Consider the following 23,200-nt stretch of genomic DNA (forward strand, 5'->3'; position numbering starts at 1 on the left):
GTGGATGATTTTGACAGATGCACATGGCATTTAGAGTTAACATGGGACAAAACTAACAAATTTAGCCGATTTAACAACAACAAATCTAGTTAAGAGATTTAAAGACAATTAGAAAATACAAATATTACCGGTATTCACCCTTGTTTATTTATTAAATAAATTCCTGCAAAGATCTTGAGAAAATCTCAAAATTTGATTTTACTGACTCAAGGAAGGTATACAGACTATAGATAAGGTGAAATTATATAGAAAGACGATTAAGAAATTAAATGTAAACTTCAGTTGGCAAGATTGTCTTCATGTTTACGGTAATAGATGCAAAGTGCACAATAGCATGCTTTATATATTTGTAAATGAAATATATCAAATACCTTCTTTGTCTACTTCCTTGTTAAGAATAGCAACAATTGATGCAATGGTAGGTCGTTGTTTGGGACTGTATTCCCAGCATTGCTTCATGATACCTGCTAGATCTTTCGAGCAATCTTTTGGGACCGTTGGCTTGGCTCCACTGCCTACTTCAAAGACCAACTTGGGCCATTCCCAGGTTTGGAAGGGTGGTTTTCTGGTACAGATCTCCAATATCAGCATTCCATAGGCATAGATGTCAGCTGGCTTTGAAAAGACAGCCCGTCCCTGATCATTCCCTACGTGCAGCTCCGGTGCCATGTAACGGAAAGTCCCCTTTTGGCTAGATGTTGATTCTGAATGCTCTATTTTGCGTGCAAGACCGAAGTCACAGAGCTTCAACAGATTGTCTTCAAAGAGAAGGCAGTTAGACGGCTTGATATCCCTATGCAGATAGTTCTGATCATGGAGATATTGGATGGCTAGAGCTGATTCCCTAACCCATTTTTGCTTCAACTCATTCCCCAGAGGCTTGGAAGAATCAGATAGATAATCATGCAGTGATCCATTTGGTGCATACTCCATGAGAATGACATGAGTTGCACCTGCTTCTGAAAACCCAATCAACTTGATGATATGTTTGTAATGAAGTTGACTCATGACTTCAACTTCCTTTTCTTCTAGGTTTAAGACTGATTTGGCAGCAGCTTCTTTGTAACCTTTAAAGCTCTTACTGAAAATTCCCCTAAAAGTTACACGGTTGACTGCCCCGAATCCCCCTTCTCCAATTTTTTCACGGAATTTTATGTTCTTAAATTCAATTTTGTCTATTGGAAAAGCAGTGGCCATGGCGATATATCATGATCTGAAAGAAAAGCAATCAAAGACACTTCTTTTTAAAATCAAAGAAAGAGCACAGCTAATTGTAAGATTAATCATCGGGTTTGAGACTGACCCTGATGATTCGTGACCAATCACAGTGCCACTACTATTTCGACGTTGCTAGCCTGAAGGTAGCGCTATTGGATAAAGATTTGTTTCTAATTTAAATATGCAAATGATCTCCTGATTACAATACTGAAAATTTTATTTTAATCGGACATTCGCTTACCAAAATATGGCCTGTCAAAATGGCGCGAAACCAAGAAGTTGGCAACAACTTTCTTTATTTTTGGCATGCAGTGTTGCTAGATAATTTTCTAATTATATGCATGAATTATGCAAAGTCAAGTTTTCAGATACATTTAGAAGAGGTACTGAAACGTGGTATATGGGTAGTACACATGAAATGCAACAAACCTACGGTTGCGTTTGGCAAATTTCCATTTGCATAATTAATTACAGCATTAAATTACTTTTTTTAATTAGCAGCCCTAATTATTTATGCAAATTAAAATTTACCAAACGCAATCTTAATTTTGTAGCACCTTATGTGTGCTATCCATTTACCATAGGTCTTTTAATTGTGTCTGATTGTACTTTGCATATTTAGAAAATATACTTATATAGAAAATTACCTAGCAACTGGACTTATAATATATAAAATAAAAAAAGTTGTTGCCAATTTCTTGGTTTCGCGCCATTTTGACAGGCTATATCTCAAGAACCGAATGTCCGATTGAAACAAAATTTTCAGTTTTATAATCTACAAGGCAAGAGGTTTAACATATTTAAATTTAAAGAAAATCTAAATTTTGCCTTAGCCAATAGGGCATTGACGTAAAAACGACCAACTCAATCCTTGATTACATGAACACATAAAATTACTGGAAACCCCTACTATAAATTCGAGGGACACCCTCAATAATCTGCAGTGTGTATTTTGACAAAACATCAACCCCTTTTCCCCCTTCTGGAACATCCTGGCTATGCTATTAAGGGGCTGTACAATAATTATGAGCCCCAGGGGGTGTAAAATTTCCATTTTGTAAAAAGGACATGCCAAAAAAAAATGCTTACCCGCCATCTCGGCCTACTAAAAATCTCTTGCGCCTATCTCTGCTCGCCAACAACTCCCCCTTTGCACATGACAAATGTTTGTGATCCCAATTTGTAAACCGTAAATGTCTGGATATATTTTGCGATCGCAGCGAGCAGGATAATTTGCATTTTTAAGCATTTCCGTACTGTTTTTAAGCCTTTATTTAAAAGGCGCCCCATGAATGTGTGCCAAAATCGCTTGCCCCCTTCCCCTTTCGGCTAGACTATGCCATTGTCGATTTTTGATAAATAAAACATGCTATTAATCATGATGAAAGCATTCAGTTGAACTCGAAATTATACTGATATTTATTACATCAAAATACTAGTATAAAATTGTTATGAAAAAATTCATATAATTATATTAGTGACAGTAAAAGTAAAGTATACGTAGGCTTATATTATTGAATGCAACATCATAATGTCATTATATAAGCACTTCAATACTGAACAATTCTGATTTTAGAATCTACCAGTGTATTAATCGCATAAGTCCCAGTTAAAAATCGACTATGGACTTTCAATTTTAAACGGGACTTTGATCCCTAACACAAACACTGTCAATCATACTTGTTTATCATCCAATTTAACCGCACGCACAAAGCCTGGAAATACAAGCATGGTACAAGACGCGCTCATGTTCCCGCCGACACAAAGGCCACATAGTTGTGTACCATGTAGTTATTAATGGTAATGGCAGGTGCCAGGAGTATTTAAACCATAACGAGATCTGTGCGACCAATCACAAGCCATATCCATTTTAAAGATGCATTACATCATGATCAATTTTAGTAGGCCAGGAATCCGACAATCTCATCCAGAGAAGCAAATAGACAGCCGTGTTCAGCATGTAAACCGCAATCCAAAGTCAGTAGTCCACTTGGGAAGCTAACAAACAGAGGGAGTACGGTGACTGAAAAGATGATCAATTGTGAAAATCTATCAATTGTGCACAAATTAATTAAATCGGAGTTTTAAGCTAATTTAAAAATTCAATATCCAGAGTATGCACACTGGGCAAGTGGACTACGGGGTAGTCTACCTTTCGGCTTGCCAAATTTTCTTGTCCCTCCCCGCTAATTTTCATGGGCTCATAATTATTGCACAGCCCCTAACTTAGGATAGCACCTACGGTGTGTAAAATGATTAACCTGATATTACATGTATCCCCTGCATGTATCATCGACATACCACAGGAAGCTGTAATTTTTACCCATGTTCATTAAGGCTTGACCCACCACCCCGAAAATCTCAGAAAGTTGCTTCACCCCCTACCCATTGGCTCCCACTAGAATATCCTGGCTATGCTACTAAGGATAGTACCTATGGTGTGTCAAAAATAACATTATCAAATTTGTTAAGAAATTTGTCTTGAAACTACAAGTTTGGGAGTATGCAGGACTAAAAAGGGGTAAAATAATAGTTAAAAGTGTTCTGAGCTCTGGTGTATGGGTATTAAATCCGAGTATCAAATCCCATGATCAAATTCAGCCAGTGAGCCTCTCGGACCGAGTATTCTCTGATAGTTTTTGGCTGACCATTTTGAGAATCACACAGGGCTGGGGTCACCGAGCTAGGGGGAAGCAATATTTCTAAATTGTCCCGTTGCTCGCAGCAACCTCGCCCGGTCGTTAGGACGTTAATATGAAAGCATCCCGCGGGTTACTGCACATAATTATTGCACAGCCCCTGAGTTAGTCACTGATTGGTTAAAGTATCCCAGTGGGCACAGGTTAGGATTTCGACGTTGAATCAGCGTCGATACAACGTCGAAGTCTCAACATAACCTAATTTCAACCTGATTTCCACCTAGACGTTAGTTGAAATCAGGTTGCAATTTCACCGTTCATGCAACATTGAAATTTCAACCTGATTTCAATCAACTTTCAATGCAAAAATTAAGGAGTCCATTTGCAAATACAACGTGATTCAACCTGATTTCGACGCCAAAATTGATTTCGGTCAAAATTTCAACTTGATTTCAACGTCAGGGGCATGAAGCTTTAAGTTTCCCGTTTTCACTAACCTGTATTGTAGTATGTGAAGCTTGATTACTGTACATGCACATGTACTTCATAAACAGGAAAACCAGTCGATCTGTGATATTGAGCGCCATACTGGCAGCACACCTTTCAACATTTCTCTTGAAACATCATTAAATTTTTGCATCTCCAGTCTACTTCTGTGATTTATTTTGCTGTAGCTGTCTGCTATGGACATTTGTGATCGTCACAGTTGACATTGGATTGCATAATTTCTCATCAAATTGGGGAATTTCATCATTGTTTTTTGTGCCGTGGATCTGAAAACTGATGGCTGTTGTACCTATTTCTCTAGGCAGTAAATCCCTGCTAATATTAACTGGTTTACTGGCCTTGGCTTGGCTTGGCTTGGCTTGGCCAGGTATACTCAAGTGGGATACTAATCAATATTGTATTGACTATCAACTACAATACAATCTCAACATGGTGTGCTATACAAGGTCCCAATTAATTGAACTTAATTCATCTATGTGTCATAGCTGCAAACTTCCCACAGATGTTTGGAGTACTGTTATGGAGCTTGGATTACGGTCCAAACCACCTACAAGAAGGGGTACACGAGCTGGAAAGAGTGTGAAGACTGATATACCTTCACTACCTAGTGGTGTTGCATGTAATTCGAATACCTCGTCTCCTCGATTGCACAATGACATGAGCCTTGGTGTGTGGAATGCACAGTCGATAACTAGTAAAACAGATATTCTTTGTGAAAACATCATTGAGCATGACTTTGACATAATGATTGTGACTGAGAGCTGGATGAAACCTGATGATGAGGTTAAGTTGGGTGAAATGTGTCCTCCAGGGTACAATGGATTGAACTGCTCTAGAGGTTCGCGTGGTGGAGGAATTGCGGTTGTTCATAAAAAGCAATATAAACTTCTGCACTGTGACGATCTTCTTCCTGCTTCATCATCTTTTGAGCATGCTCTCATTCGTTCCAAAGACGTCAATCTGGTCATTATTTACAGGTCACCATCAAACAGTAAGGGTGACTTTCTTAGTGAATTTGAAGAATTTTAGGTACTGTTGACCTTCTGCCAGGAAGGTCTATTGTAGCTGGAGACTTCAATATACACGTGAACAAACCTTGGTTGCCTGAAGTTAAATCCTTTTTGGAAGTTCTGACATCTGCGCTCTCTCACCAGGTCGTCCGTGGGCCCCCACATAAATCTGGAAACACATTGGACCTGATAATTGTCAGAAAAGAGGATATCACTGTTGAGGCGTGCACCAACTACCCTCTTCATGTTTCTGACCATTATTTGATCGCTGCTACTGTTGACCTTCCAAAACTCACCGCTCACAAAATATCATATTCATTCAGGAACTTTCGCGATATGGACATAAAGTTGTTCTCTGATGATCTTTCAGCTAAGATGGATTCTATCATTGCTTCGGAGTATGATGATTTAGACTCTCTGGTTTATGCCTATAATACTGGTTGCCAAGATGTCCTTGACTCTCATGCACCAATTACATGTAGGACACGTTCTGTTCGTAGTCAACCTAGATGGTTCAACAAGTCTGTCCAAGATGCCAGGCAGTACAAACGGCGTTGTGAAAGGCGTTGGAGAAAGTCGCGCAGTGACACTGACCGCCAGGCGTACATCTCATCTCAGCGGAAGGTTGCTGATGTCATTGCCACTGAGAAGAAATTATATTTTAATGAGACTCTGTTGAACTGTAATACTAAGGACATGTTCAAAACAGTCAATACTTTGCTTAATAAGAGCCAGTGCTCTCTACCTGATTGTAGTGATCCTGTTAGGTTGGCAAATAGTTTTAGAAATTTCTTTGTGAACAAAGTTGACAAAATACGTATAGATGTTGACAGTAAGAGTTCATGTTCTTGTAAGGTTGATCTTGACAGTTGTAGCAGCTGCCAAGATCTTGTTGTTAGATCTGATCAAAGTGTCTCTGTTCCTTCTCTCTCTACTTTCCGTGCACTGTCTGATGATGATCTTCATCAATTAATAATGAAATGTCCATCCAAAACTAGTGTCTCTGATCCTATGCCTACTTGGCTATTAAAACAACATCTTACTTTGCTCCTACCTGTGCTCGTGAAGATCGTTAATTCATCCTTAACCACTGGTATTTTTCCTTCTCACCTAAGAAAAGCTGTTATCACGCCTGTGTTAAAGAAACCATCCCTTGACAATCAACAGTTATCTAATTACCGTCCCGTCTCTAACTTGCCCTTTTGGGGAAACTCATAGAGAAAGCTGTCTCTGCTCAGGTATCGTACCATGTCAACAGCCATGACCTGTCCGAGCCACTCCAATCGGCCTACCGGACAGGTCATAGCACTGAGACAGCCCTCCTACATGTTCACGATCAAATAATGAGAGCTGTTGATGGCCGGAAAGCTGTCTTTGTTGTGTTACTTGACTTGACCGCCGCATTTGATACAGTTGATCATGGTATTCTATTGCGGCGGTTGAGTCAAGAATTTGGTCTCACTGACACTGCCTTGAATTTTTTCAAGACCTACCTGACCAACAGAACTAGTCAGGTTTTTGTTAAGGGCACATTTTCCGAGACTGCTCTTCTCAAACATGGTGTACCCCAAGGGTCTGTTCTCGGGCCACAGGCTTTCTGTTATTACACTATTCCTATGGGTCAGATCATTCGTCACCATGATGTTCAATTCCATTTTTATGCGGATGATGTTCAGTTGTTTGGCGTCTTTGATCCTGCTATACCTGGTGATGCGGCTTGTGCCCTCTTTAAACTCATTAATTGCATCAATGAGTTGAGGGTGTGGCTTCAGAGTAACAAGCTCAAGCTCAATATGGCAAAAACTGAATATTTCATTGCCGCCTCTGCTACTCATTATGAATTGGTGAAGTTTTACACTCTTCACCTCGATGAGCATGTTATCAAACCCTCCGCCTCAATAAAAATCTTGGCGTTGTATTTGATGGTGACTTGAAGATGTCCGACCATATCACTCAGCTTTGTCGGTCCCTTAATTGGCAACTTCGGAATCTTGGCAGGATAAGACGTTTCATTGACTTCAACACGTGTAATAACATTGTGCGTGCCCTTATACTGTCTAGGATAGATTACTGTTCCTCCCTCCTTAATGGCATCCCTCAGAAAAACATTCAACGTCTGCAGGGTATCCAGAACAAATCTGCCCGCCTCATCTTCCAGAAGCCCAGATTCACTTCCACATCCCCACTACTTGCCCAGCTTCACTGGCTTCGTGTGGCTGAACGAATTAAATTTCGTACGCTTGTCCACACTTACAAATGTGTCAATCTGGATTCTCCTGAATACCTCTCTTCATTGCTCCATATCCGCCAGTCCTCATATTATCTACCATCGGCTGGTAACTCGCTTGTTATCCCCAGAACCTTCAAACTGGCTGGGGATACTACCTTTTCTGTGGCTGGCCCCAGTCTTTGGAATAAGCTGCCAATAGTCATCAGAATGGCCCATAGCATTGGGACTTTTAAAAGTCTCCTTAAAACTCATCTCTTCCCCAAATATGATGTTTCCCTTCCTTCTGTCTTCTTCTCGCGCCTCGCATCCCTTGGAAATTTGTGCGCGTTATAAGTTCAGTATTTATTATTTATTATTATTATCTATTGAATACTATATAGGCCGAAAACCCGCACCGGAAATAACATAAAGTTGAAGGTTGGTAGCTACGTCATTTCCCGGCACTGAGTGGTATGTTAGGTAATGTAAAGGTCTAACTGGTGGTAAAGCATATAGGGTGGTAATACCTTGTTTATTTCAATGCAAGTTATTGGAACTTCATTGGCCAAGCACTAAGCCCCACCCCACCAAAGAAAAAATGGTTTTACTACACCCGACTGGCCCTTATCTTCAATCAGATAAGGTTGGTGCTGTGCAAAAATATAGATCCTACTGATACTCATTATTAAAATGCAGTTAAAATGCGTTACTTTTCAGCATTTTGACATCCTTATATTATTATAACACAAAATTTTGTTTGTTTCGTCACACCTGTACACATGAATGAAGTAATACAGTAGAGGAAAATCACAATTCATACAATTTCTACATGGTACACAACTATGTGGCCTTTGTGCCGGCGGGAACATGAGCGCGTCTTGTACCATGCTTGTATTTCCAGGCTTTGTGCGTGCGGTTAAATTGGATGATAAACAAGTATGATTGACAGTGTTTGTGTTAGGGATCAAAGTCCCGTTTAAAATTGAAAGTCCATAGTCAATTTTTAACTGGGACTTATGCGATTAATACACTGGTAGATTCTAAAATCAGAATTGTTCAGTATTGAAGTGCTTATATAATGACATTATGATGTTGCATTCAATAATATAAGCCTACGTATACTTTATTTTTACTGTCACTAATATAATTATATGAACTTTTTCATAACAATTTTATACTAGTATTTTGATGTAATAAATATCAGTATAATTTCGAGTTCAACTGAATGCTTTCATTATGATTAATAGCATGTTTTATTTATCAAAAATCGAGTATGGCATAGTCTAGCCGAAAGGGGAAAGGGACAATCGATTTTGGCACACATTCATCATGAGGCGCCTTTTAAATAAAGGCTTAAAAACAGTACGGAAATGCTTAAAAATGCAAATTATCCTGCTCGCTGCGATCGCAAAATATATCCAGACATTTACGGTTTACAAATTGGGATCCCAAACATTTGTCATATGCAAAGGGGGAGCTAATAATTGTTGGCGAGCAGAGATAGGCGCAAGAGATTTTTAGTAGGCCGAGATGGCGGGTAAGCATTTTTTTGGCATGTCCTTTTTACAAAATGGAAATTTTACACCCCCTGGGGCTCATAATTATTGTACAGCCCCTTAATAGCATAGCCAGGATGTTCCAGAAGGGGGAAAAGGGGTTGATGTTTTGTCAAAATACACACTGCAGATTATTGAGGGTATCCCTCGAATTTATAGCAGGGGTTTTCAGTAATTCATGTAATCAAGTTCATGTAATCAAGGATTGAGTTGGTCGTTTTTACGTCAATGCCCTATTGGCTAAGGCAAAAATTTAGATTTTCTTTAAATTTAAATATGTTAAACCTCTTGCCTTGTAGATTATAAAACTGAAAATTTTGTTTCAATCGGACATTCGGTTCTTGAGATATGGCCTGTCAAAATGGCGCGAAACCAAGAAATTGGCAACAACTTTTTTAATTTTTTATATTGTAAGTCCAGTTGCTAGGTAATTTTCTATATAAGTATATTTTCTAAATATGCAAAGTACAATCAGACACAATTAAAAGACCTATGGTAAATGGATAGCACACATAAGGTGCTACAAAATTAAGATTGCGTTTGGTAAATTTTAATTTGCATAAATAATTAGGGCTGCTAATTAAAAAAAGTAATTTAGGGCTGTAATTAATTATGCAAATGGACATTTGCCAAACGCAACCGTAGGTTTGTTGCATTTCATGTGTACTACCCATATACCACGTTTCAGTACCTCTTCTAAATGTATCTGAAAACTTGACTTTGCATAATTCATGCATATAATTAGAAAATTATCTAGCACCACTGCATGCCAAAAATAAAGAAAGTTGTTGCCAACTTCTTGGTTTCGCGCCATTTTGACAGGCCATATTTTGGTAAGCGAATGTCCGATTAAAATAAAATTTTCAGTATTGTAATCAGGAGATCATTTGCATATTTAAATTAGAAACAAATCTTTATCCAATAGCGCTACCTTCAGGCTAGCACCGTCGAAATAGTAGTGGCACTGTCATTGGTCACAAATCATCAGGGTCAGTCTCAAACCCGATGCTTAATCTTACAATTAGCTGTGCTCTTTCTTTGATTTTAAAAAGAAGTGTCTTTTATTGCTTTTCTTTCAGATCATGATATATCGCCATGGCCACTGCTTTTCCAATAGACAAAATTGAATTTAAGAACATACAATTCCGTGAAAAAATTGGAGAAGGGGGATTCGGGGCAGTCAACCGTGTAACTTTTAGGGGAATTTTCAGTAAGAGCTTTAAAGGTTACAAAGAAGCTGCTGCCAAATCAGTCTTAAACCTAGAAGAAAAGGAAGTTGAAGTCATGAGTCAACTTCATTACAAACATATCATCAAGTTGATTGGGTTTTCAGAAGCAGGTGCAACTCATGTCATTCTCATGGAGTATGCACCAAATGGATCACTGCATGATTATCTATCTGATTCTTCCAAGCCTCTGGGGAACTATCTGCATAGGGATATCAAGCCGTCTAACTGCCTTCTCTTTGAAGACAATCTGTTGAAGCTCTGTGACTTCGGCCTTGCACGCAAAATAGAGCATTCAGAATCAACATCTAGCCAAAAGGGGACTTTCCGTTACATGGCACCGGAGCTGCACGTAGGGAATGATCAGGGACGGGCTGTCTTTTCAAAGCCAGCTGACATCTATGCCTATGGAATGCTGATATTGGAGATCTGTACCAGAAAACCACCTTTCCAAACCTGGGAATGGCCCAAGTTGGTCTTTGAAGTAGGCAGTGGAGCCAAGCCAACGGTCCCAAAAGATTGCTCGAAAGATCTAGCAGGTATCATGAAGCAATGCTGGGAATACAGTCCCAAACAACGACCTACCATTGCATCAATTGTTGCTATTCTTAACAAGGAAGTAGACAAAGAAGGTATTTGATATATTTCATTTACAAATATATAAAGCATGCTATTGTGCACTTTGCATCTATTACCGTAAACATGAAGACAATCTTGCCAACTGAAGATTACATTTAATTTCTTAATCGTCTTTCTATATAATTTCACCTTATCTATAGTCTGTATACCTTCCTCGAGTCAGTAAAATCAAATTTTGAGATTTTCTCAAGATCTTTGCAGGAATTTATTTAATAAGTAAACAAGGGTGAATACCGGTAAAATTTGTATTTTCTAATTTTCTTTAAGGGGGAATAATACCCTGATTTTCATCAGTACCCCTCTTCTTTTTTTTCTTGCAAATTTATTAAGTGCATAAATATGTTCATCACCTCATGTCCTGAACTTATAAAATATATCTACATACAAAGTGTTTTTAAACCATTTTAGTAAGTCATTTTAGCCCTATATATTTTTTGTTTACTGTATCCTAGTAACTCAGATCTGTGTTTCATAACAAACTATAATTTATTCTATTCAACATGTTCAAGTAGGGTACATGAATAGAATACATTAAATCCTTTGTTATACTCTCCATAGAAAATCTATAGTAGTGCATGCAAAATATAACACTGAATAAATTAAATAAACACTTATACAATGGATGCATAGTCATTAGTCAATTTAATACTATAATGTGTTGTTAGGAGAAGAAAAGGCTATTAGGTCACCGTATGTCAGGTTATAGGTCAATTGGTTCAGGTCAAATTTAAGCATCAATTTTGAATACACGTGTGAGAGTTTGTGATATCATAATGAGGCATAATTTTGATATTCTGTCTTTAACTGGATATATATCGAGAAGTGCAAGGTGGATATACTAATATACCTTGGGATGTAAATGGTGAGTACAATTTAGAATGCCTGGTTGAGATGGATTTCACAAATAAATATAAAATAGTTACCAAAATCACAAAAGTTAAGCTTACGGAAAACTACCCAATATGGTGGTATAGGTGACAAGAAATACAATTTTTTCAACATTGCTGTAGTATGGTTGTGGTAACCTGTTACCTATGGCTTAATTAAGTTTCAGTGAAATAATGTCGCAAGTTAAAAATACAAAATATAGCTCAACATTGAAAATAGAAGCATTTTAACCAGTTCCTTTTTGATAGTTGTGGAGCACCAAGTTCGTGAAGTCATAAAAAGAAATCAGGAACCACTTATTCCCATTTTACATATCAACTTTATTTCCCTAATGTGTTAGCAACACATATCCAAAATTTTAACGAAATCCGTTGATAGTAAGCTTTCCAAAATGAAGTGAATTTAAATCATCCGTGATGTACCTCCTTTTGGCTTCTATCTTTAAAAGCATGTAAGCTACATTGATACCGATGCCACAAATAAAACGAGAAGATTTGCCCCTTCATTTTGCATACCACTTTGTCCAATTTTTTTTTGTAATTTCTTCACAAAAAAAAAAAAAAAAAAAAAAAAAATCAATGGGTGTAGTACCCCCTTAAATCTCTTAACTAGATTTGTTGTTGTTAAATCGGCTAAATTTGTTAGTTTTGTCCCATGTTAACTCTAAATGCCATGTGCATCTGTCAAAATCATCCACGAATCATGTTTTCATTGTCATTTATTCATATTGAAAGAATAGTGGATTATATGTTTGTGACCATTGTTTCTCAATGTTTCTCAATGAGTTATGCAATAAGCATATTAGGATGACACTGACAATATTATCATGTTTACTATATTACATTACATAGCCTTACGCACCTGGTCACTAAAGAGAGAAATCGAACCCCTTCAGCATGCTGAACGTATTGCCTGCAGTCCTCACAATGGAGATCTAGTAATCTGTGGCGAATACCTGAGCAACAGGATTGACATTCATGATACTGATGGCCTGTACAAGATGTCATTTATACCAACAAAACAAGACTCTAACACACCAATGAATAAATTGAATGATATTTGTATATCACCACAAGACGACATCCTAGTAGTAGGACGGGGATACAAATCTGTACATGTGTTTGATAAGCAAGGCAAGTATCTTCACTGCTTCAACACCTTAACCCAGGGTGAAGATGAAAACACTCATGTTAACCTAGAGTGTATTGCCATAGATGTTGAAGGAAGTGTATTGGTGGGTGATAGGGCAAGGGATATCATAACAGTCCATACATATCCTGATGGTAGGGTAGTCAACACGATCAAATGCTCAATAGGTTTGAATCCAAGTATGGTTGTCAATAGTAAGAATCAAATCCTGATTCATTCCCCTCAAGGTACAGTGTACAGTAAGGTAGTAGTAATAGATTACACAGGAGCTCACAGGTAATGAGGTGTTTAGATTCACACCCAAGATAGATGAGGATATGATGGGTACTGGTATGAACGAAGCATGGCCAGGTGGGATAGTGTCTGATGATGAGGATAACATATATGTTGCGATCAAGGTATCAGGTGAATGGGACACAGGTCACATTCATGCATACAGCCCCACAGGTACATTCCTACAATGCAAAGGATTGTACTATCCCTATGATTTGTCCATGATACCTGATGGCTCACTGGTGCTTGCTAATGAAACCACAATCCAGATCTACAGACTCAAATGAGGTGTGTCATGCTATTGATCCCCGCATACATCATGCATGCCCATATCATTAACCGGATGAACCCATGTCGGTTATCTGAGTATTTTAAATCCTCGATGGAAGTGGGCAGAAGCCAATGTATTGTGAACACTGGCCTATAGTTTCTATAGTTTTTTTTCAGAAAAAATATCTTTGCATGTCAAAATAAACCAAAAGCCCTAGAACTAAAAGGTAAATGGAATTCAAGTACATTCTCAAGAGGAAATAATGGATGAAGTTAAACATTTTTATGAAAACTTGTATAAAGCAAAAAATCATGAAGGTTCCATTTGTGATACTCTTCCGATTAGAAAGCTTTCGGCAGAAGAGTCTTATGCTTTGGAGGGTAAGATAACCCAAGAAGAACTAAATTTAGCTCTAAAGAATATGAAAAATAACAAATCCCCCTGTTCCGATGGCTTTACAGTCGAGTTTTATAAAACTTTTTGGTCTGATAGGTGTGTTTCTTCTTCGTTCTATAAATTATGGCTTTGAAAAAGGTGACTTGTCAGAAAGTCAAAAGCATGGATATATTTCTCTTTTGTCGAAAGGAAATTTCATTATTGAATGTTTCTATAAACTTGCTTCATCATGTATTGCAACCCGTATTAAAACTGTTTTACCAACTGTTATTAATGAAGATCAAACTGGCTTTGTGGCAGACAGATATATTGGAGAAAATATTCGGCTGATATATGATTTACTTTAGCTATACTGAAATCGCCAATATTCCAGGTATGATGTTATTAATTGATTTTGAAAAAGCTTTTGCTACGGTATCTCACACTGATGATTTTATCAGAAAGACACTTAACTTTTTTAATTTTGGTAAAGATGTTATTAAATGGTTTAATATATTACATAGTAAAATCACTTTATCTGTAATAGTAAATGGAAACATATCTATGTCCCCCTATATCATGTATATCTTTTTTTTATGTGTTGAAATGTTGGGTTCCATGATCCGATGTAATGAGTCAATTAATGATATGTCTTTTAAGGTTAAATACAATTGACTTTCAAGGCTTGATTCCAGAGGGGCGTAAGTTAATAATGGAAACAGCCATGCAGAAAAGAATGAACTCACGCGTACAATAGTGTATCAATCTGAACTAGGGCCACGGACAAACCGCGGCTCGTGAGTCATCCTGTTGCAGGGATAGGGAGGGGGCGACCATGATAGGACCATATGGGCTGATGGGGGGGTTGATTGTGGGCAGCCGTTTTCGGCAATTATCCTTTGGATTTTCTAAATTTTCAATTTTTAAAATTGTCCTGGATGATATCTGTCGTGAAATAAATCAATGCTTCTATAGACTATAATAGGCCTATAGGCCTATGTATACCCTAATTATGCAATATATAGGCCTACAACAATAACTACAACAACAATAACAAAACCAACAACCAATATTTTGTTAATCTAATTTGTAAAAATATATTCACAGGCCGAGCCTATTAGACTAGTACAGCCTAAAAATTTCTGAATTATATAATGAAAAACAAACCGGCAAAAACAATCAATCGCTGCAGTCAGAAAGAAAGAAACGAACAAGATAAAAAAAGTGAGAGAAAGATAAAATAAAATAAATGGAATGGACCACATAGGGACTCGAACACGTACCGAAGTTTTCCAGCTCAAAACTATAGTATTATAAAATCGAGCGTGAGTCTGGCGCGCTAACCGATTGAGCCACTGGGGGACACATGAAATTGTGGAATAGTGCATAACAGGCTCTTATGATAAACAAGCTCATTACCGCTGTAAATGTCGGAGGTATCGATGGCGAAAAACCTCGTTTTTTGCCAAAGTAGCTTACATTTGGAGTGAAATGAAAATGGTGAAGTAAGCGACAGACATTTGAGAAATAATGTAGGCAGTTAGAAATCAAAATTAACGTTCCACAATCCAGATATCGATAATGTAACTTTCAGTGTTTTGTGGTACAAGATTCTCGAAAATTGTTCCCAAAAATGGGCTAATAAAATTTAATCCGTACTGTATTTGGCTTTTCCCCATGGCAACATTATTTATTTGTAGTACAATACAAAAAAGGAGAAAACAATCACTCGGCGTGGTTTTATACGGAGCGAACATTTGAAAAAACTGCATGGAACGTGTTTTGATCTTGTGAACATGGTGCGTAAAAATGATTTAAACGAAGGATTTTCAAACGGATTCTAAAATTTTTTATAAACACACAAAAATAATGTAAAGATACATCCATGCACCAACATTTGACTCACTGCGATATTTGATTCCTGAGAAAACGCGGTTTTAGAGAACAACTTTATACGTCTTTTATACGTTTTTTATACGTTTCTTCGTGTAACCTTAAGCTCTCCCAATATGCTGATGACACAACCTTAATTCTCGATGGAAGTTCCGAATCATTAGAGCATGCGATGAATACATTGAATGATTTTAAAGATCAGTATGTCCGGTCTCAAAATCAATGTAAAAAGACCTCTGCAATTTGGAGAGGCTCAAATAAGCACAGGAAAGAGCCAATATGCAAGAATTTGAAATTAATTTGGCATTTTGATGGTATCGTAGACATGTTGGGAGTTACCTGTAGTAAAAACCTATTTGATGTGATGGTAGATGTTAATTTTAACAAAGCATTGACATCAATGAGAAATCAAATCTTGATGTGGTCAAAACGTAATATTACTGTGCTTGGTGAGTCGTAGTAAAATCATTCGTACTTGCAAAGCTAAATTATATTGGTCAATGTTGCCAAATCCAAATTCTGGTTATTTTAAAACAGTTAATGAGGAAATTTACAAATTTATATGGCAAGGCAAATCAGACAAAATTAAAAGGGAGCAAAAGACGCAATCTTATGAAAATGGTGGTGTTAAAATGCCTAATGTTGAAAACCATTTAAACGCTTTAAAAACATCTTGGATCAGAAGAATAATATTGCCTTTGGTGAGCAAAAATGGAAGCAACTATTTTACTTCACAGCCAATATAACTCGGGAAGAAATTGTCATGTTCGGTAGGCCTACATAATAGGTTTAAAGACATTAAAGATAGAATCTCAAATAAATTCTGGTATGATACATTATGCTCCTGGTCTCAGGTTATTTTGTGCTTTCAATAACCAGAATTTGGACTATAACTCGATTGCTAGGCAATATCTCTGGTGGAATGATAAAATAATCATTGGTTGTAAACCGGTCCATTATAAACATTAGAGTTTGAAAGGAATTCTGGTGATAAATGATCTTCTTGATGACAATGGTGGCTTTAAAACATTGATTCTTTTGTGCAAACCTATGATATTCATACATGTACCAATTTCATAGAATATTATAGTATCATTCAGGCAATTGAAGATGGTTTCAAATTTAAGCAAAAACTAAAGAAGCAAGATGGTTTTGTAAATCCAATTGTAATGGACCTGACAGGGCCACGAAATCCCCGGTATCGTGGTACCGGCGTTCCCAGAAAAAAAAAAATTCATAGTCGCAGAAAAAAAAATCAAGAATATGGAAAAAATATTTTGAATCATTTGTATCTTTTAATAACATTTACCTGCAGATCTGAAAATATTCTGTGAACACCACCTCTTGTAAAATATATTTCTGCGAACTTTCTAGTCTCTAACGCTGCTGCGTCAATAGGAGCTACAGGCCAGACGATCGTATACATCGCTGGGATCCCAGAAAGTAAATGTGGTAGAGTCTAACTGCCATTTTGTTTTTTAATGGTTCTTACCACTAAAATCCGCTGCCGGGAATCCGCTATAGTCCTAACTTTGCATAACAATTTTGCAAAATCGGTACAATATTAACAATTTTAGTGTTAAAAATTGTGTTTGCTAGAACTTGTGAACGTGGTTCCAAAATCTATGTGACCAATCGTAATTAGACAGAAAGAGGATGTTTACTTCCGAATAATTCCAGAGTATGCATAATTGGTAAGTGGACTACTGAGAAGTCCACTTTTACAGTACGGTAGTTCGTGCCGTAATTTTTAATAAGATTTTATGAAAATATATCTTACATTGATCGAAATCGCTACAATAAAGAATAATCTAAAGTTTGAAGTGTCAATATAGTCTGTTTTAGCCCCCAAAAGAAACAAAGTGATCATGTCACAAATATCAGTATGTTGATGACACTCGCAAAGTTTGACAGGGAACGAGAGTCAAGGGTCAAAATTAAAGCCATATTATAACATTTGCTGAGGAAGACGCCCTCACTGAATTTTTAAAATTCGTTTTTTTACACGATTAAAGTGTACTTTATTAAACCAATATACCCTGCAAAAATCAAGACTCTATGTGCTGTAGTTTTGTCAAAATCCGACATTTTGAATAAAACGCCGGAACCGGCGCTTTATTATTACGATGGAATTATTAGTCGAACGCATACACGATGTTCATAACACACAGTACGTACACGGCGTGCGGGACGGTGATATACACAACAAAGGATCGTACCACAACATGACCGAAGGAGTGGTACGTATTGGCGACATGTGCGCTGGTAGTAAATTCCAATTTTCTTTGCGTTGCCGTAGTTGTTCGGCTCAAAAATATAAGGGGATATATCTGACAGTAAAAGCTAACATTTTATGGCAAATAAATGCTAATCTATTTTGTTTGAAAATGTTATAATATGGCTTTAAGTTGACTTGGTGAGCTTGGCAACATGCCGAAAACACACTGATTTTCCCACCCAACAATCTGAAAAATAAGGTCACGTTTCTTAGAATATTTTTTTTTTCATATTTGAATTTTCAGATGTTTGGTATACATTTTGCAAAACGTTTTACCTGATTGTAATTCGTACAACGGCTGGCCCCTGCTTGGACCCCCGCTGGGGCTTCGCCCCTCGACCCCACCCGTTCATACTCGCTCTCCCTCTCTGCGCTCGCAGAAAATATTCCAAACAACAGTTCGCGTTCCCAGAAAGGAAATTATTTTTCGCTGCCAAAAGATGTAGATTATTTTATGATATTTTGTTGAAAGTTCAATATACAGCCTGTCTAAAAAAATGTGCAAATAAAAAGCGCCTTCTTTGGCAATTAGAAAATACTGTTGTGACATGATGCTTACATCATCGTCAAAGGCGTAGTCTTAGCTCTCGAATGCCGTTTGTTCTGTTCAATTTGCTTGTTTTAATCTCGAGATCTGTTTAGTTAACAACGAAAGGGTAAAATCACAATTGTGCCACTTTTACTGGGGAAGAGGGCTGTACATGTAAATCAATGATAGCATCAAGTTTATCAAGAGTTCCTTCGAGAAATCAAACGAATGCATCGATTACACAACAATACAAAATTGTTTTACTGTTTTAGCATGATACAGGTATAATGATTCTCTTTTTCCACTTAAAACAGAGTCCCTTCCTTCTGCGTGACCGTCACCTGTAGCAATGCATATTGCTGCCCTCGTCTTTACAATTACTATACTGAACAATTGTTACAAAATCATTTCTAATCATGTGAATGTTCTTTTATTAACTGTACAGAGGTATTTGGATATACATTCTATTCAATTTCCTAAAAAGTGGCACAAAAAGGTTTTCATACATTTGTGTTTAGTGAAGCCACACCAATATCTGTGGTGAAGCAGATCTCTGGATTGCCGAGACCAAAATGAATAAAACAAACGGTATTCGAGAGCTAAGACTGCGCCCTTGACGTTGATGTAAGCATCATGTCACAATAGTCATTTCTAATTACCAAAGATGGCACTTTCCACTTCCTCTATTTTTTTGAGACAGGGTATAGATCTCCTACAGATAAGTCTTAATGGCAAAGTGAATTTTACAGAAACAGAATGGAAAGACATTTGTAGTCTCAATTTGAAATTTACAAATGATGTAAAATTAAGATGGTTTCAGTACAGAATAATACACAGAATTCTCGGAACAAATGCAATGTTGTTTACAATGAATAAACGTCAAAACGATCTATGTACATTTTGTAATGAACAGAAGGAGACGTTATCCCACCTTTTATCAAATGTCCTGTTTCGTCATATTTTTGGATCAAAGTACAAAAATACGTAACAGAAAATACCTCCCATAGCCTATTTGTTACATTGACGGTGGTAATTATCTGAGGAATTTAATCATTTTCAAACAAGAACTGAATAGTATTATAATACGCTAAAGTGTGTGGCTTCTTGTAATTTAAAATCACAAATGTTCAATAAACTTTGGGAAGGCTGGGTAAACATTGTCACGTAATCCTAGTATAACCCTTTATATATTTTTTTTAGTTAATACATTTCTTTCCCTGCCCTGTCTGTAATTATTTATATGCCTTTAGAAATAATTTCTTCATTGTATACCATTAAATATTCATTGTTGTTTGTGTTATATTATTTTTTTCATTCTCTAAAAATCCAGTAAATTTTATACTTGTATAACATTGGTAATGTAAGATGTGTTGTGGGAGCTTGTGGATCCATTTTGTATGTTTTTCTTTCCTACCACCACCCTACTACTATACCCCATACTATAGGACACTTTTGATGTATGACGTCATAACGTGACCTTTGACATGACCTTTGACATGACCTTTGACCCTTGACCCATGACCTTTGACCCGAAGTGACTTTTGACCCGAAATCGACCTTTGAACCGGAAGTGGCGCCATTTTGGTCATTAGAGGTACCTAGAGGGCGTTTTTTGGCCGCCATTTTGATTCTAAGATACAAAGAGGGCGTTTTAAAAATAAAATGATGTAATAACGTTTAATATAAACCGGTAGTTGCGCAATAACGTGATTAGCACGTGATCGGTGGTACTATTAACGATGAAATAATGCATAGAACGACTTGGACCAATCAAAAATGTAACGTAAGATGACGAGTAGCCAATCAGGGACGATCCTAATCACAATGTTATAAAACGGATGATGTAACATAATCATTCGTTGCGCAATAGCACGTGATTTCAGGTGATACGGTATGATCAACGATGACATCATGCGTATTATGACGTGGACCAATCAAAAGGTAACGTAAGATAATCATAGCCACTCAGGAATGAGCCTAATCACACATATCCTTCCGCGTAGTAGCGTACAATCAGTTTGAACTTCCAAGTCTTCCAAGATGATGAAATTCATTGACAGCATATTATTTAGTATTACCTTATGTATTCTGTATTTTATCTACCATACCATTATCAAATAACTTCTTTTGAAATGAAATAAACGTCATTAAAATAATATTCATAATATAATAATACATGTATGAGATATGATTGATGAAATTCAATATTGCATCGATCTTTCATCATCTGGGACAATACAATAACATGTTTACTTGTTGACACAACAGGAGGCTTACGATATGGGGATGTAAAAATCAAACACTCATTAAAAAATGACAATTGCGCAGATTTATTATAAGTTTCTTTCTATTTTATTTGGTACAATAAGTTACATTTTTAAGTTTCATGCTATCAATACCCTTCATCCTAAACATTCCAACTGTCAGTGTCAAATTTGTGATTTGTTTAAATCTTTGATCTGTAAAGTATATATAATATTCATTTCCTTTCTGCATTGTCTATAGCTGACTTCAGCTGATTCTCCACTTTTTCTCTAGCTTGGTTTACCACTTCTGCTTTTGTCCAGATGATTCCAATAGTGGATCTTTCTAAAACACCGCATTAGAAAAGGCCCGTTTTTGCCGCCCTTTCCATTCCGATAATCTTTATTTTTCCATTTTGCCACGGATGTCGTCGTACTTTCCGCAAAATCGACCAAGTTGGCGTCTAAGCTTTGAATATTAGCAACCTCCAGCCATACAGCATTAACGTAGTTCAGATCCAATTCGGAAAACGCTTTTTCGTAAACGATGTCCCACAACGGATCGTCGCGATCTTCATCCAGATACACGCAAATGTGTTTCACCTGGCTAGGATGTCCGTTAGGATAATCAACGAGACATCCGTCACAATGCGTCTTCCCTCGCAGCACTTTCCAACTCATCCCCGATTATATAATGGGCAAATTGATGAAGTAGATGTCGTTGTCTCTCCATCTCCATTTCTTCGATCGATGCGTCCCAATCTTCCTTCAATTTAGGTGAAACGTCGCTGATATTGAAAGTAGCCATCTCAATTACGAAGGCTGTGAAGGATGAATTAAGCAAGCTGAAGACGCGATGAAGCCCGTTGTTATGCCGAATAGAGACGTGCGTGCAGACTTTATATCCGATCTCTAGTATACGTCATGGATGACTCGACCAATCGTAATTCTGGATTGTGTTTCATTTCTAAAAACTATATTGACACGTGACCTTATGATTTATAGATGTTCCTTAGGTAACTCGTACTTTTTCATCGGCCAATCTGATGCAATAGTTCGGCAATACGCGCATCTCGGACCAATCGATACCACTGTTTGTCCAGTCGGTTAGAGACTCTATCTGTACTCTGATTTACACCCTGAAAATTGGTTTTCACCCGATTTGCTTTCAATAGTTGTAACACATTTTATATTCATTCTACAATGTTGTCGATGCTACGCAGAATTAATCATCGCTCTCTTCAGCATGTTCCTCATCTTCAGGTTCCTCTTGTTGAAAGAGTCCATCAAATTTGGCTTGATGTTTAGCCATCACTCTTTTGAGCGCTTTGCGGATATTCATGCCCTTATCCATCTTCTCTTCGAGGTCAGCCACGATATCCTGATGAGTGCCATCGTCTTTCAGATGTACGTCGCGTGACAAAAACGTCGTGTAGCGGTCGCAAAAGAAACGTTTAACCGCCCATATGGTTTTCATATCTGCCTTTTCTTTAACCCCTCTCTTTGCCCATACCTTCGTTGACGTACTTTTCGAATTTTTCATCCCACATCTCGCGAGTAGCTCGTTTGGCCTGCTCATACCATTCTTGATACGCAGCGTTGTCCTCCAGCTCGATATCGCTAGACGCATCTTCATTCGATGACGCATCTACTTCTTCAGAATCCTCAACCTCGGTTTCAGATTCGGTTTCATTAATCTCGGAATCACCAACATCGGAATCATCCATCTCGGAATCTTCATCTTCGTCAAATTCCTCTTCAGCGTGTACGGCGTTCTTATGCCTCTTCAGGTCGTACTTTCGCCAGAATGATTTATCACATAGGAGACAAGCGTGGGGCTTTGCTACATTCATGTTGACCGTTTCGAGGTTCACGTCCAAATGAGGAGATACCGTTCAAACTCACATTATATGCTCTATCGGGTAACATTTGCGTAACGCATTTGATGACGCAAATTACGCATTTTGTTACGCAATCGACGCATATTGACGCCGCACTTGACGCACTATGTTACGCAATCGACGCATGTGATGACGCAATCAACGCATTTCATGACGCAAACGACGCATTACCCACACACCGTGTCCACAAGTCTTCTCCATCAACCTGCACGTGGTATATCAAACAAACCACATTTTGTTACGCAATCGACGCATTTTGACGCCGCAATTGACGCACTCGATGCATTTCACAACGCAATCGACGCATTTCATGGCGCAAACAACGCAATTCATGGCGCAAACGACGCATTAACCACACATGCCCACAACTCTTCTTCACCACCATGCACGTGGAAT

At 37.6% G+C, this 23,200-nt stretch overlaps 1 protein-coding gene across 1 annotated transcript; it reads right to left on the minus strand.

Annotated features, from left to right (window-relative positions):
• Positions 1–363: 363 nt before the first annotated feature.
• On the minus strand, positions 364–1,197 carry LOC140142258 (putative mitogen-activated protein kinase kinase kinase 7-like). Its single transcript, XM_072164229.1, has one exon. The coding sequence runs from the start codon at positions 1,195–1,197 to the stop codon at positions 364–366; it is 834 nt and encodes a 277-aa protein (XP_072020330.1).
• Between the last annotated feature and the right edge of the window lie 22,003 nt (positions 1,198–23,200).

This window comes from Amphiura filiformis, chromosome 2 (assembly GCF_039555335.1).
Source record: "Amphiura filiformis chromosome 2, Afil_fr2py, whole genome shotgun sequence".
In the NCBI taxonomy this organism is placed as follows: Eukaryota; Metazoa; Echinodermata; class Ophiuroidea; order Amphilepidida; family Amphiuridae; genus Amphiura; species Amphiura filiformis.

What these genes read in the sequence shown, in the direction of transcription:
- LOC140142258 (XM_072164229.1), bottom strand. Translation starts at nt 1,197, where the DNA reads ATGGCCACTGCTTTTCCAATAGACAAAATTGAATTTAAGAACATAAAA.